Source organism: Camponotus vicinus, unplaced genomic scaffold, assembly GCF_025532165.1.
Source record: "Camponotus vicinus isolate PSW18456_S1 unplaced genomic scaffold, iyCamVici1.0 SCAF_12, whole genome shotgun sequence".
NCBI classification, from domain to species: Eukaryota; Metazoa; Arthropoda; class Insecta; order Hymenoptera; family Formicidae; genus Camponotus; species Camponotus vicinus.
The window spans coordinates 751,112-768,503 of NW_028141948.1; the positions used below are offsets into that span (position 1 = coordinate 751,112).

Sequence of the window (17,392 nt, forward strand, 5' to 3'; positions counted from 1 at the left end):
GATATAAACGTACGAAGGGTTTCCAGGTCGTTATCCGTCAACGATGATGGTAATCGGACACCAAAAGTTCTAAGAGGCTCGTTTATAATTTTCCATACGTAGCTGTGTAAATAATCAAGGTACACGGTTACGCGCGAATGAATATTTATGACGACGCGCCGTGAATTATTATAATTCCGTTCGCGCGGTGAATGCTCGACGCGTGAATACGTCTCGTCGCTTGTGGACATAATGACTTAAACGACGGCCGATTTTCACCCCGGGACAATCGGGAGGATTGGAAATACCCCGGATTACGCAATAATCGTGAGACACTCTCGCGCGTTTATGTATCTCGAGCCAAGTTATTTCTGTACCCGCGAGCTAAATCCCCCCCTCGCCCCTCACTCTCTCTCTCTCTCTCGGAGCTGCCGTATAAATCGATTCTTGATACGGCTAAGGAAGCTTAATGGACTATCGATCATCTCGGTGTCGAATACCAACGAGTGTATCCCCCCCCTTTCCATGCTCCTATTTATATCCTATTTTTTTTCTAAATGTGATTACGTGCGCGTTCTATGATTTATGTATGCAAAATACATGGTCGTAAAATTGCAAATTCGCGCTTAGTTATGCAGTCCAAAAGAAAGGATAAGCGTAAGGAGATTTTTGAGGAATTTCGCGACAGGTCGTAAAATTTCAACCCCCGATAAGAGATGCATATTCACATCGTCCTCCTTTCCGTATACGGAGATTGCAGTGTCGTTGAAAGTTGGAGCGTACCCGTTACACGTCCCGCGCGACCGGACTCTGTTTCTTTCTCCTTCTCTCTCTCTCTCTCTCTCTCTCTCACCCTCGATTTTGCGCGCGCGCGAGTGCAGCCGTGTAACGAGCCGTAATCTTGCGGTAATTTACGAAATGACAGTCCATAAATATTTCGTCCGTAAATTGTGATTACGGGTTTGATCGACTCTCATCGCCCCCTCCTCCCCCTTCTCAACCTCCAGCTCTCGTGTCTCTTCTTTCCGCTTTCGTACGCTTTAACTGTAACCACGGCCGCTGCGTCGTTCGACTTTAGCGAATTGCTAAAGGAGAACGGACATTCGACCGTTCGACGGAAATCGGGATACACAGGACGCGAGGATGAATGTTTAGAGCATCGCGAGAACAAGAGAGAAGCCTAACAATAAGATAAACGCGCGAAATCAAAGACTTCAATTGATATTTAATTTGATTAATTTCTACAGACTAAAAAATTTCACATTGCAGGAGTAACAAGACAGGGTGCCTGCTCGAATGTTGCGAAAATATTCTGATTTTTCCAGGTATTTTTCTTTAAAATCCCAAGAGAACATTTTAAAGATTTTTCAACGCAATTTTCTAAAGTAGTTTAAAAAAGTAAAAAAGTTCATTTAATGTATGCGTATTTTTATTAATACTTTGCGATGGAAAAACACAGAACCACTCGAGTTTCAAGTGCTACATTTCTAAAAATGTACTGGAAAAAAGAGAAATACTGAGCAGCTTTCGCAGGATAAACATTTTTCACTTGCAGTTTCTTTTTTTTTGTTACTAAAAATTGCAATGAAAAACGTGTACTGTATATCCAACATTTTGTTAAGAACATACAAACATGCAAATATTAAAAAATATATTTTAAATACATTAAAATTCATTTGACACGTCGATTGTTTACGAGAGCAAAATTATCAGACTTTTTTGGGAGGAAAGTAAAGTCCTCGAATATGCATAGAATTTCTCAATTTTTCCAGATACAAAAGAAATCCCTGAAAATTCCAGTTTCTCCGGCAGACACCCCGCAAGATCAGATAGAGGGAAAAAAAACACTTTACCGTTTCTTCGAGAGAAGCGTGTAGGACTCCTTGGTCGCGGCGCAGATCCTCATCCGCATTTTGCGCACGGCCCTTTTGCGCACTCCACCTTCGAGAACTGGCATCCAGACGAACGGTCCCGCTCTGCCACCTTCTCCTCCTCTTACGTCACCCTCTGTCCGGCGATGGAGGATCGCCGCGACGACACCTTGCCGATCACTTTGTGCCACGGGCGCGTTCTCCGCCCCTCGACGACGACCTCGTGGTGGACCTCGCATTCGACTCACGTCGCGATCGGCATGACGCGATTAATCCACCTTCCCTCGTCCGTCTTTCTCTCTCCCTCTCTTTGCGAAAAAAGAAGAAAAAGACGAGGGACGCGCACAATAATTATTTCGTCGGCTCGGCTGATTTTTCCGTCGCAGTCGCGGGTGAATATAATTTACAATCGGCGAGCTCCTCCCCGTTGCTGTCCTCCCTTATCTCGAGGTCGACCGCCCTCCGCTCGGCTCGATGATTCTCGCGCTTAATTCTCGTCCTCTTCCTCTCCCTCCTCCTCTCGTGCTCGGCTCGAGTCTCCGAGCACTCGTCTATTCGATAACCATTATCGAGATAAGAGAGCGTTCTCGGCCCGCGGGCTCGAGGGTACTCCTTTGATGGATAGCGCGACGTCTCTCGTTGCTTTCGTGTGCTTTTGGCACGCGTAGATCGATCGGAGATCCTATCATCGGAAGATAGTGATGGATCGCGCGAGACTTGGATCTGATTGCACGGACAATCTATACATATATTCGACGAGTCTGATTATTTGCCATTTGTTATTTTAATTTATAGCTAAGCTATGCATATATGTATGAAGAGAGAGAGATATATATGTATATGAAGAGTGGATGGATTTTATTTTAATTAAACTCTAAATTGAATTGATTGACTAAACTAAATAAATCCTTTTAATTTTTTAATCTATCGTCTTAAAATATTAAATGTCGTTTTCTCACAAATAAATTGAACAATAATGTAAAAGTTTTTTTTTAATATTTAATTATTATTATTATTATTTAGTAAAATATCTTATGAATCGATCTCTTATTAAAATGCAAGGTTATTATAAAAATCCATATTTTAAATGTGTGATTTCAATTCTTGCAATTTCAATTTACAAGAAATAATGTAAAAACAGAATATTTTCGAAAAATCTGTTTCGAAAATTCATTTATAAAAATCTGAAATATATAATATAGTTTTAAATACGTTTCAATTATTTGATTCTTTGAAAATGTCCTTTTTCAATTTCTTGTTTTTTTGCACTGTGTTTCTTCTTTATGAGCTTTCAATTTGTCGAGATCTATATAGAGATAACAAACGATATCTTTAATGTACATAAAGAGATCGCGCATTATTACATTTAAAAGAGAACTTTAATTTATTATACCGTTTTATGACAAAAACAGAAAACGCTTCTCAGATAATCAACATAAAACTTGAAAAGATTTCCTATCACACACATTCAATATATAATATATTAATTATATTATATATTATATATTATATATTATTATATATTATATATTATATATATAATTATATATTAATTATATTAATTATATATTAATTAATTATTTAATTATTTCAATATATTAATAATATATTATTTTTAATTGAAAGCTTTCAGAGAATTAAACTCACGCATTTAAAATATTCACATACACATTCTCTCTTTCTTCGAATAAATAAATAAATATATAATATTATTATATAAAACAATAATATATAACTCGGCGCATCATCGGATTCTCGCATATTAACATTTTACTCGGTGATCAAATTCCAGAATAAACAATAGCGAGAAAAAAAACAAAAAAACATACGACACGTACGCGACAATGACAAACTGTACATATGTAAACAAAGCCGATTCCCAAGCAAGTTAAACCAAAGTGAATTTACGCAGCCAAGTTACTTACGATCGACTTCAGAGAGGTGAATAATCCTTTCCGAGTGAGAAGAAAGACAACGCACTATTATCTGCGGCTCTTGTATCTCTCGGATTTTTCCTGGAAACGAGAGACTCTCGGTCGAGCGTAGAGACCTTTGATTCAGGCGCACGTAGTCTTCGGTTCGCAATCGAGATCGAAAGCGTTATCGGTGACAGTTGACCGATTAGCGCGTACTCGATTTACCGTCTACAACAGTATCTTTCTTCCTGTGACAGAGATGGAAATTGAAAACCGAGGTACACGATCGGAATCACGATCAATCAACCGTGACTGCTACTCGACACTATTATCGGCCTCGCGTTGTCTTTGTTCGTGCCTGCCGAGTTTCGATGACAAGAGGGAAAAATCTCGAGATTTCCATTCGAGAGCAACGCATTCGTATTTGCACATGAGGTTAAGTGCGTTTAAGGTCACGTGAAAGATGAACGCGCACTATCTCGTCCTACAAACTCTCCTCTTCCTTCACACACACACACACTCGCGATTCAGATTTCGAAATCACTCCGCGAGACTACGATTCGCACGCAAAATCTTGCATCTCTCTGACACGCGCGATCGAGAGCGCAAACCGAACGACGATAAGAGAGATCGTAGGACGCGACGACGCACGTGCGCGCGGACAGCGCGACAGAACGAGTGTGAAGTGTGACGCATGACGAGCGTCACGCATGCGCCCCTCCCCGGCGCCGTAAGACCCCGGCGGTGGTCGCCGGGGGGGTAAGAGTGACGCGTGGAGGGGGAAGGAGAGCCGAGCGCTCAAGCGCGCACAGGCCCCCGAGGGAAAGAAACGTGCTCTTCGTTTCTCGTCTCTCCTTCTTCTTCCATCTCCGTCTTTCGACGCACTGTCGCGTGTATTTTTTCTCCTGTATGAATGTTTTTTCTTTCTCTTTCCTTACGGAATACACGTTTATAGCGCACCTACGCCTCTTTCTCTAGCGATATTACTTGGGGCGAATCGAGATGCAGTACCTCGTAGACGTTTTATTAGAGATCCTTTAGTAAGAATCTGGACACTTGAATGAAAACGATAAATTTGTTACTATCACTGTTATTTTTCAATAGAAATTAATTTTGTATTTTAAATAAATAAATTTATGTTAATTCAATAAAAATTCTCTTTCAATGTTTATAGAAAAAAATTTTATATAATTTTATATAATTAATAAAAATCTTTTAAAATTTCTTAGAAATTTAACAAATAAATCAAATAAAAAAGAGATATATTTACAAGTATTTATCTTTACAAGTTTTAAATTTAAATATATCTGAATATTTATTATTAAATATCTTTTGTTTGGCTTTTCCTTTCTCTAATATTTTTGCTACGAAAAAAAGATTCTTATTAGAGGGTCTTCAACCTTTTATAAGAGTAAATTCTTAATTTGCAGTCATATATACTGGAAATTTATGTAAAGAATTTAAATTTTTGTGATGTCAATGACACACCTATTTATAATAAAATATTTGTAAAATGTTATAATAGAATTTTATAGTAGAATATTTGTAATAGAAAAATATAATTGGTTTTTTTAATTTTAAAATAAGTTTGGAAACTTTTTGTTTTTCTATTATATATATTTCATACATAATTGATCAAAAAATAAGTAAGAATTTAATAAAGCTTTCAATGTGAAAACAAATTTAAATTTATCGAGATAGAGTACGAGTCAGATCGCGTATAATAATGCGTCAGTTTCAAAGAAAATTAGTTAATTTCTTTCAAATTGAATCATGCACACATTTTTCACACCAAGGAAAATATGCGCCTCGTGCACAATAATTCAATTTTGAAAAAATTAATTTTCTTTGAAATTGACGTGTTGCATTTGGCTTGTTATTAATCAAGTAAATTTAAATTTAAATTTGATTAAAAAATATTTTATTCAGAAGAAACTTATGATAAAAAAAGATAATTTTAATTAATTGCGTTAATATAAAAAATGTTAATAAATTTAAATGGATAATTTTTAAATAATTTTTGCGCGATTTTATGTTTGCGACTACATCGCAATCGCCCGAAGAAATTATCAGAATGAAACGAAGTAATATTTGTTAGACAGGTAAATATCGAAACTCGATTGATATGTACTTCGAAAATGTCGAGTCATGGCATACATTGTATAACTTTGATTTAACTTGCTAATTGTTTGACATTCCTCGGATTTAGAATACATTATTCACAATGAGATTTTATATATTCCATCAAGTTGAACGTTCGTCACAGTCAAAGTTTGGCACCGATAACAGCGACTTCGACAATTAGAGAATTTTCGAAGCGCAGATATTACCAGGAACCACGATGACTAACCAAATGTAAGAGATATATATATATGTTGCGACATTATTTTATCAATTACCACGATGAGTTATATACAAATATAATTGCGAGAAATTATAATGTTTCAGCGACGAGACACGAGTCGATAGGGCGCAAAGTGAAATTGCGCAATTTTTCTCGGGCCGCAAAGTTCTCGTAACAGGTGGTTTGGGCTTTCTCGGGAAGCTTCTAATCGAAAAATTGTTGCGGTAAGCATAAATCATCCACCGTCAAACTTGCAGAAAACTTTCTTCCAGTTATTTATACGCAAAATGTTGCGCATTTCTCGCATAGATCCTGCCCGAACATCGCGATATTGTACGTATTTGTAAGAAGGAAAGATGGAAAGAGTCCTCAAGAACGCATCCAGCAACTTGCCGAAATGCCCGTAAGATATTTTTTATATTCATTAGCGAAAATATTTCATAAAAATATGATCTTTAAAAAATAAATGAGTGATATATCATTTAAATGTAAAATTATTGATTTAAATATTATTATTATTTTATATATAAATTATAGTAATATATTAAATCTTATTATTAGTGATATATAAATTGTTGACATAAATATTACTATTATTTTAATATATAAATAGTAATAATAAATTAAATATTACTATCACAGTGATATATAAATATTACTATTGTTTATTTTTTATGCGTGTTATCAATATATTTGTTTGTTTTTTAATGTTTAGTAAAAAAAAATTGTCAAATCTTTTAGTTATACGAGAGATTGAAGAAGGAACAGCCCGACTTCTTGCAGAAATTAAGAGTAATCGAAAGTAATTTGAACACGACAAATTTAGGGTTGTCTCCGCAAGATCGAACTACATTGCTCGATACAAACGTTATTTTTCACGGTACAACGATTATACGATCCAATCAAAAATTTCGCATCATGGCGAACATTCATGTGCAAAGCACCAAGCAAATACTACTGTTGGCGAAAGAGATGCCTGATCTCAAGGTAATTATTTTATAATAATTCTATTAGGATAATAATAGTATATTTTAAGAGTTCGTTGCGATAAATTACAAACTTTCAGGTCTTTGTTCATCTGTCGTCCGTCTTCGCTTATTCCGTAATCAAATCCATCGAAGAGAGACATTATCCCCCGCCCTTGGAGACCGATAAATTGTTGTCACTATTAAATAACTTGAACGACGATAAATTGGAGGCTATCACTCCGGCGTGAGTATTATTTCAAAATGAAAACGCTTTTTTTTTAAATATTTAGACAAGAAATTTGACGTGTACAAGGGCGAGAAATTTGTTCACGTCGCGTCGTTTGAGCAATATAAAATATTTTTCACGAATCATGCGTAGTTTTTCGATCGATTATTCGAAGATTAGAAAAAAAGTCCTACTTTTCCAATTTTTCCCCGTCCTCCCCGATGCGCATTTTCTCACGGGAACTTCTCTGATCCATTCGACAGATTGATCGGCAGCTGGCCCAACGTGTTCGCATTTACGAAAGCAATCGCGGAGGACACGGTGCTGCGATATCGTGGCGGGATACCGGCGTGCATCGTGCGATCGTCCATCGTGACTCCGACCTGGAAGGAGCCGATCGCAGGCTGGACCGACAGCGTTTACGGGCCCGTTGGCCTCCTGGCCGGCTCGAGCCTCGGCTTATTGCGTACGATATATTGTCACACCGACAAAAAGCTCGACTTTGTACCGGCCGATTACGTGACGTCGAGTCTGATCGCCGCCGCCTGGTACACCAACGTGAGGTGAGCTCGTTAATTCTTATTCCAATGAATATTTTCTTTCGCACCTTTTAGACGGAATAGCAATCGCGATGCAAATAAGCACGAATTAAAATAAGATTACATAATAATATAAATAAACCTCTCTACCAACGAGAAGAAATTAATCATTAATTATTAAGTAAATTATACATAATCCCCTTCGATTATTTTTTTATCAAAATGTGGAATTTAAGGATGCTCCGCTTTCGAAATAAATTTCTGTATCAACAAGAAAAAAGAATTAAATTAATCATTAATTAATTAATTGAGTCTTAATTACTAATTATTAAATATTAATTTAAAATATTAAATATTACTAATTATTAATTAATTAGTAAATATTAAATCAATTATTGAGTAAATCATACATATTCTCCATCGATTTTTTTTATCAAAATGCGAAATTTAAAGACGCTATGCTTTCGCAATCTTTTTAAAGGACTTTAACGCTTGAATTAATTCAATTTTTGTCAATAGGAACGTTAAGAAGGACTTTAAAGTAGACGTGGACACCGGTATCGTGCCGAACGTGGAAAGGGTACCGGTGTACAACTGCGTGTCCTCGTGTCAAAGACCGATAACCTGGCAAACGTTCCGAAAACACGTATGCGAACACGCATCGAAGATATCGGGTGCGAAGGACATACGGCTACAGTGTATGTTTTGGACCAGGAGACTGTGGATACACAAGATTCTCGTGTTTCTGTTCCACTTGTTGCCCGCGATCATGGTGGACGCGGCGGCTATTGTCACCGGCCGAGACGCAAGGTCGGGTATTTTTCTCTCATCTCATTTATTATCATCTTATTTATCTAAAATCCCTGCAAAATTCTGACTTCACAGATGGTGCAAGACCTACGATCTGATACACGCTCATCTCTCGGCGACGTCTTACTTCATGACGCAGCAGTGGCACTTTACGAATAACGCGATAGTCAAACTATGGGGACGAATGAACGCGGTGGATCGCGAGATATTCGAGTTCGACATGAGCAACTTCGATTGGGTCGAATACGTGAAACGAATGACTCGTGGTATTCGCGCATTTATCGACAAAACCCCGTGGGACGCCGTAAAGGAGGGACTGGCTGAATATATCGAACTCTGATCCCCATATGTTCCTGAAGACTCAAGTCGCACGTGTAGCCGGAATGCGCTTTCTCTACGTAATTTATATAATCAAGAGCTCACAATTTGCAACACCTATATTTTTCCCTCGTTAAGTGATATTTTATAAAGATATACGTTGCGTTAATTATAAAAAGATGTGTATTACAAACGACACACTGACAATCAAATAGTCATTAAATAGAAAGTTATAGAAATTATATATAATTTCCATTTCATCATAAATTATAGATTTTACTCTCAATGTTATTACAACAAACTAGTTGTACTTTTATACCAGCGCGAAAACGCCGACTAGAAAATAGGAAACCGACAACAGACGATCGCCAGGCAGTGAAAGCGGAGGTATTCGGAAAAATTGGAAACTGTACATTTACACCACCACGATGGGGAACGTCACCTCGATGATTTACCGGTAATAACGATAGCGTTCGGGATCACCGGGTGAAATCTACTATTCATCAGAAATGCGAGTATCGCGTATCTGCTGATATTCGAGCATATGTGCTACACGCTCGTAAACCATGCCCGACAACAATGCAGTCTCTTCGGTCTGATTGTCACTGTTCCAGAACGTAGGAGGGCACTCGCGGAACGTCAACGACCACGAGGGACAGGATGGGAAATGGTAATAGATCTTCAGGAATGTGTAATTATCATTATCGTAATATATATCTCTTATTTAATTGGATATTGAGATGTACTACTGTTTAAATACCGATAATTTGACGTATAAGTAAGAGTTGAATCATGGAAACTGTTAAGTAAATAGAGCATGTGATCTCTCCAACAATAATAAAATTAATAATTGATATAAAAGCTATAGAAGAGATGATGAGAGAAAATCTCCGCAAATATTGAATTTTAATATATAATTGTTATCGAATTGTTAAAAAATAATTATTCCTAAAATTCTCATGTTATTTTTTATCTATTATATTTTAATCAATTTTGTTATAGTTTCAAAGAGACAAACTTACAATCGCGCAATCTTTCATTTTTTAATTGGAAATCCGTTATATTACATCGTTCCATTTCCCCAAATATTTCAATTACTGCACTTCGTCGTATCCAAAGCTCGGTCTATTCTAGCGATATGAAAAATTGATGATTTTTAGGAATTTTTTAAAAGAACATTAAAATTGATCTCAGCGTTTTAGATACGTTACAACGTTTTACATGCATTTTTAAACACGCAAAAAAGCTAAATATCCAAAATTCAAAAATATTATTGAAACATATAAAAACATGTGTGAAACGTCAAAAAGATCCCTTTCTAATAGTCTTAAAAAATTTTTTTTAAATCATCAACTTTTCGTACTGTTACAGTAGCCTGGGCTCTCAATGATTCTAATATCACAGTGCAGTTATTTCGCTCATTATAATCGCATCTCGTGCATTCGTTTCGGAAAGAGCGGTGCACCCGTTAACGCGGCAGTTGCAGCATCTACCTACACACGTTATGAGTCCGTTCGACTATCTATCTATCTATCTATCTACCTACCCACCTACCTACCTACCTACCTATCTACCTACCTACCTACCTACCTACTCACCTACTCGCGCGAATGGATTCGCGCGACTTGTCCCGTTTCCGCGGCGTTTTTGCGTTCCGTTGCTCCGAGGCCGGTTTCTCGCGTGTCGGACATCAAGGCTCAATTTTGTAAAACCACACGAACTGTTACAACTACTGTTATGAACTGAATTCCCGATTTGTCGCGTGAAAAAGAACGTTACCGCGTCACGGACAAATATGGAAGCGATTTTTGCATCGAGTTCAAGCAAATTAAATCGCGAATTCTCGCTGATGACCATGAAATGAGAGATATAGACGGTGTTTCCCGTGATGGAAACGTGAAAGGCTTTTCGCGGAGATAGAAACGCGATCGGTGAAACAGATCGTGTCGGGGATTAAACAGTGCGAAGAATAGATTCTCGTTGAGCGAAACAATTGTTCCGGAAACAAAGTTGCCTGGATACAATGGCAGAGAAGCGCCGCGAGAATTACACGTAATATATGCTAATATTTCGGAACGAAGGGAATATTTGCGCGTTTGCGAGTTCAATGGATGCCATTGCTACTGTAATAAAGATGCGAACGATAACCGGGCGCGAACAAAGGCGGTCGTTAAGATAATAATATTCTTTCTCTTAGCGCGGGCGCCCGCTCGCGCTAATAATGACTGAGAAACGCAGGCGGCTTGTGAAAAGCTGTCGACTCGATTATTAAAGAAAGGAAAAAAACGAACGGAAATGACGGTAGTTACGTAATTTAACGTATTGCAAACGTTGCGGTGAACGACGTCCTCGCGTGCGACATCCATTTAATACTTGTAGTAAACACATGTGGTGCTTTTTTATTTTTTGCAAAATCGCGTCACAATAAAATCGCAAAGAAATATACGAAACATTTTCACCGACGCGGTTATAAATAAATGGACGATAAAAAATAATGCAGCAGAGAGGAAATATCGCACTCTCTCTCTTTAAACGACACTTTAATATTATTTAATACACAGCTGATTGCGTGTCAGGCTCGCCGGTTGCAACAATGTTTCGAGAACGAATTTGCAATTTTGCGAACCGAAAATACTCGGTTTAGAAACAAGATACATAAAAGCAAATAAACAATAACAATGCTCGACAATTCTCTCCCTCGGGCCGTGCAAATCGGATATAGAATGAAAAAAAGTGGAACGCGGCGCGATGCGCGAAAACAATAAAAAGTATCAAAGAATCGACCGATATTCCGGCTCCCTTTGACAGTATTGCCGCGTCGTTTTGACAGGGCTTGACGAATCGTAACACGAGGAACGAAAGGAAGCTCCCGAAGAGGGTTTGGTTGGAAGGACTGAACGAACAATTGAAATAATAAACTGACGCGCATGTTTGGGATGCAAACTGAATCGTCATATCGGTGGAAGTCTTATATTTTATTCAAAGAAAAGAAAAACTGTGCCATATCCATCTCTATATTTAGATGAGAAATTTGCCAATAATACTGCGATTGCCACTTTTTAATCAAAGAATTTTATGAGAATGTTATTGTTATTATATACATATGATATCTATGTATTTATTATTTTAATGGCAGAATTTTTGACAAATTTGAGATCGATTTTTCGCCAGAATTAATTTAAATTAAGAATTTTTGGGCAGATAAATTTGAAGAAAGCTTACAATCTCTTTTCAATACGTTCGATAGAAAATATCTTGGTATAAAATCTTGAAATATGCAGACGAATTTTACGCAATAATGCGAAATTTGAAGAAAGCCTGCAATCTCTTTTCAATATGTTCGATAGAAAATATCTTGGCATAAAATCTTGAAACACGCAGACAGATTTTACGCAATAATGCGAAATTTTCGAGGGAACGAAAACGCGCACCCGCCCGAAAGTGCCATTGAAACGAAGCGGGAACAAGAGGGGCCAGATTGGCCAGAAGGGTGCCCCGCAGAAAAACCTGCCGCACGGGGATGCTCGATTCTTTCATTCATTCGTGTACCGCGATTTTATACAGAGCAGATCAGAAAAAAGGATGCGTTATTATTAATAGCACGAAGGGATGCGGACACGCGAGCACAAAACTCCCGGTTGGGGTAGAGATTTTTAGAGGATGAGGGGTTGTCCTATTTCAATTTGCCGCACGCTGCAGTGTCGGAGTTTATCTCGAGTGGATTAATTTCACGACTCGATACGTTTCGAATAGAGATTTGCATTTTATTGATTTTTTTTCGATAGTTAAGTGTGTGCTGGAAAATATAATCCCAAAAATATGAACGGAAATATTAATATATACAGCTATTAAAAAAATTACAAAATGTACCTCATATTATTTAAAGAAACTTTTAAATATTTCTTGAATATATTCTAAACAGGCGTGTAAGCAAAAATGTAACAAATCTGTTATAAAAATATATACTTTTTTTTAATAAAATAATTATAATATTTTTTACATATAAATTAAAGATTTAATAAATTCTTTTTTTTAATAAACGATAAAAAAAGTATATTAATGTTTTATTTTGCGAGATTTTATTTTTTTGTTTGATCTGCATTCCGTCGAATCGTGCGAGTTTAAGATCGGATCTTATTCATACAATTGTTAGATAAACTCGATTATACTCTGGATACTTTCCATGACACAGAGGAAAACCGCTATTGTTACATTTCCGCTTCTGTCACATCATATTTCGCGATTTATTCGACATTTATCGTTTATTCGAAGCATTGCAGGAATATTGATAGATTCATGGCATTCTGTACATATATATTTTATGTAAAAGAAATTAATTTGCAGTTCCTAAACGATTTTAATAAAAATATAAAAAAAAGGAAAATAAATAATTTGATGTAATATTTACAATTATTAAGGATTTCATGTGTGTGCATATATGTGTTCAAGAACTCTAAGAAACAAGCTTAAAATTTAATCCTAAAATTTTAAAAAATTTAGATTAATTTTATAGAAAAAAATTACAGTTTAATATTTATAAATATATATTTTAAATTTTCGCTCTTATATCTAAATTTCCTCTCTAGTTAATTTGTTTTTAAATAATGGATTTCTTTTATATCAAAATCTTTCAATCGGCAATGTATAATTAAATGTTTCATTTGCAAGTTTGTACGAGCGACTGTGCGTTCACTTACTTAATTGTTCAGCGCAAAAGCAACCACGAGCGAAATAATAATAATACATCTAATTGCTGCACTCGCAAAGTTTAACGAGGGTTAACTGGTACACCTAAAGCACTATACATATATCCACCAAGGAGACCAAACGTCGGAATATCAACGGTGCAATGCGTCGCAGCTCGTTTCTCCCGTTGTTCTTCCGGCACGCGATTTCCGGTGAGTTAAATCTGAGAAGACCCATCAAGATATATCCTTGTGCCATGTCAGGGAACTGGTAATTACAGTTAACAACGGCGATAAGTATCACTGCTCGTATAAAGTATCTTTCTTTCTCGTCGCGTACATTTATTTAGTTCGGAATTGCCAGAATTAAATTGCATAACGTGAAGTGTAATAATTTTTTTCAGAGAGAAATTAATTTTCAAAAATCTTTAATATTTAAATTTTTCTCTCGGGTAAAAAAAATGCCAAGATATCAATTTTTGATCTTATAGCGAAGCAATTTCCGAATTTGGAGCTTTATTCAATTAAAAATAATATAATTTATTACTTTCAATTATCTTCAGATTGAAAGTTCACCTCAGAAATTTTCCTGAATTTTCAAATATTTAATAATAAATATTAATAGAAAATTTCGACATGACACCGACAATAGTCCGGCAGGATTTAGCGCTGGATGCGCAGTCAGAACGAGGATCAAAAGATTTTCGAAGGTCGTAATCTCGACACAGTCGAGTCTTACACGTACCCGAATACAATGTCCAAGTATTGTCGTTTCCACGGGATTACATTCTCGCGGCGAGAAACGTCGACAAAGCGGCTAACGTGTGAACGTCATCGCGTCCTCCCCCCTCCCCCTCCCCGCTCCCCCCGAGACCTCACGCGCAAACTAAAACGAATGGAAATTCTTCTTCCTGTCGGCGCTTCGTAAATCGAGCTGATGTCCTTTCCACGGAGACGTTGACTAACGACATATAAAGGCAGGATGTAAGGATGTACGCGCCGTTGCCGCGCGCGCGAAAGGATAAAGGGGATCGAAGAAACCGAGACGCGCGAGCGTCTTATTATCCGCGAAGAGTCCATTTATTTAAACGGATGGCCGTTTATAAAAGAAAAGTTTGCCGTCGACATTTCGAGGGGGTCTTTCAGGGGGGAGTTGAAGTCGTTACATAATCAGCTCTTTTCGGTATAATTAAGTTTTACTGTGATTATTTTTTTTTTCTAGAAGTTATAGAATAATCTCGGAACCATTTCTCTCGATTTTCCTACAATTTCCGCTTTTAAATTAGTTTCTTTCAGAACCTTTCTATATATAAATTTAAAATCCTATGAATATTCCGCATAAATGTTTCTCGTCTCCAAAGTAAAGATTTCTCTAGTTATGTGTGTATGTAAATAATTTTATTATTTTCTGCAGAATATATTGCTAGAAAATATTATGAAAATAAATAAATATATATAAATTTTAAATTCCAAGAAATGATGTATATAAATTGAAGTTTTCTTAAATTTATTTCAATAAAATTTGCTCTATCAATCTTTGCGAAAAATACTCTCATATCTCGATAAAGGCAGATATTTTAGCGGTCGACACAACTTCAATTTTAATTTCAACAGATATATATTGTATAATACTAATAATTGATCAACCTGATAATTTTGTTTAATTTTTCCTCGCCGAGAGAGAGAATTTCTCTTATATGTAAAATAAGAATAAAATAAAATAAATAAAAAAATTTTATAAAATAAAAATACAAGCGCGCGTGTTCTTTACCGCAACTTTACTTATTATACTTGACGTATCGTGACGTGCATATCACTTTATAGGCTGATTTTCATGCGTTACTTCTATCGCTTCTCTCGCATCGTCGGGACACGCGAGTTTAGGAAAGCGCGTCAAGATCGAAACGCGAGAATATATCCCGTGGATACTTTCGTATTCAACGATTACCTTCGTGCAGAGAAAAGCGAATTCTTGCAAGTATTCACGGTGAGAGCTCGATATTCCTCTGTACGTTGATTGCGAACACGCATGTTGTTTGCGAATAAACACATGCGTGCGTGACGATGTACTGGGTGTCGATGAGCAACTGGATTCTCCGTAGCTGCAATGAATATTATTGTTTGAATTATTTTAAGCAACCGAGGGAAAAAATTTACGTCAAAGAGGTACTTCGTCACATCGTTTAATTCAGAAGCCATAAAAGTGGAAGCGATAATATTCGCTCGGAATCATAATTTATTGGATGCTATTTGCAAATTTTAGAGAATCGTTCACGGTCGTGGCGACGATTATATCATTATGTATATTTTATTCGATTCCAGATATGTCAGAGAAAAACCACTATCGCTGATCTTTTTAAGGATAATATCGATGTGTCACAAGCCGCAGAAGACGACAATAAATTAGCTTTCCCCGGTGACCTCGATATTTAGCATTAATGCTGTTCGCCCCAATGGACGTGGCAAAAGTGGGTTGGTTTGCGAGTTCGCATAAAGGGTAGGTCGTACCATTACCGCGTAAAGTACACGTTTATACCTCGAAGCAGGAATAAACTGTGCGTTTCTAAGGCTTGGAAGTGGAAGGTCGAGTGTTCTCATCAGTCGCCTCGACGGTGGATTAAAAACATTCTTCCTTCATCGAATAACAGTAAACGTTAAAAAAATATTTCTTTAAGGTGACTCCCAGAGAGACTCTTTTCAACAAACGCCAAGCCCTAAGCTGCAGCTATATCTTCTTTAATTCACGTTAAATGACATATTATGAGAGAAAGGAATAATTTTACTATCGCTTGATTCTCTCTCTAGGTTTATAATAAATATCGATACAAGTATATGTTTTCTTATTACTGGGCATAAGTTCTAACAATTCAGGGTGTGAATGAAACAGAACACCCCGTATTGCATAGGTACGCACGCGAAGAAAGTCCCGGGTTCACGTCGCGGGTGTCGAGAGATTATTGCTCGAACTCACGAATGCGTCGGGTCATAGTACATGGTGCTATAGTCGACTTCAAAAGCGATTGTCCAGGCGAGACACATGATATACATATATAATTTTTATTGTAGTTTTCATCATTTCATATCTATAGATTATTATTAAAATATACATTGATTTTACACTTATGCATTAATAAATAAATAAATAATAAATAAATAATAAATAATAATAAATAAATAATCTCTCGGTCTATAGATAAATTTAATAAGCAAAATTAATTTGTATAAAAATTAATAAAATATTGACTCTAATTTTAAATTAAATTAAATTAAAGTAAATTAATATATAACATAAAATCATACACATATAATATTTTAAAATTAATATTTATCACCAATTAATTATTTACCAATTAATATTTAACAAGACCGTAATATAATTTGTAATAATTTTTTTGTAAAGGCAAAAAAAATAAAATGATGACAAAAGATGCATTATTATTATTAAATAAATTAAATTCGACATTTTGCGAAAACCAATATACTTCAAAGTGATACTTTTTGTGTCTCATACATGAATCGAGCGATGATGGAAACATCAAGGACAGAGGGAAAAAGCATAGCTTAAGCAATCAGGGATTATCTAATCGTGTAATTTTCCTCGCGTCTTACTTTCATCTATAACTGGTTTTACCACTTTAACGTATAAGGTACTTAACGAATCACGTCAGTCTCGTATAATTATTATCACGTTTAAGTGTACTGCATCTAGTGCTTCTCGAGATTTTGATATAATCGA

At 36.2% G+C, this 17,392-nt stretch overlaps 2 protein-coding genes across 4 annotated transcripts in view; one reads left to right on the top strand and one right to left on the bottom strand.

Annotated features, from left to right (window-relative positions):
* Window positions 1–17,392, bottom strand: part of LOC145963389 (rap1 GTPase-activating protein 1) — a 95,559-nt gene that overhangs the window by 64,635 nt on the left and 13,532 nt on the right. Inside the window, exons 1-2 of one of the 3 annotated variants that reach the window (XM_083085285.1) lie at window positions 3,776–4,408; window positions 1,833–2,590 (exon numbers count right to left, since the gene is read on the bottom strand). The exons of the other annotated variants lie outside the window; for them this stretch is intronic. Coding sequence (XP_082941411.1) covers window positions 1,833–2,089 — 257 coding nt within the window. The 5' untranslated portion in view covers window positions 2,090–2,590; window positions 3,776–4,408. Of the gene's footprint in view, window positions 1–1,832; window positions 2,591–3,775; window positions 4,409–17,392 lie in introns of those variants that run through there. 3 annotated transcript variants of the gene reach the window in all.
* Window positions 6,016–9,980, top strand: LOC145963021 (fatty acyl-CoA reductase 1-like). The gene is made up of 8 exons (XM_083084598.1): window positions 6,016–6,121; window positions 6,215–6,334; window positions 6,420–6,513; window positions 6,852–7,097; window positions 7,177–7,322; window positions 7,568–7,867; window positions 8,363–8,653; window positions 8,729–9,980. Exons 1-8 carry the CDS (start codon window positions 6,108–6,110, stop codon window positions 8,991–8,993), a joined length of 1,476 nt encoding a protein of 491 aa, XP_082940724.1. The 5' UTR covers window positions 6,016–6,107; the 3' UTR covers window positions 8,994–9,980.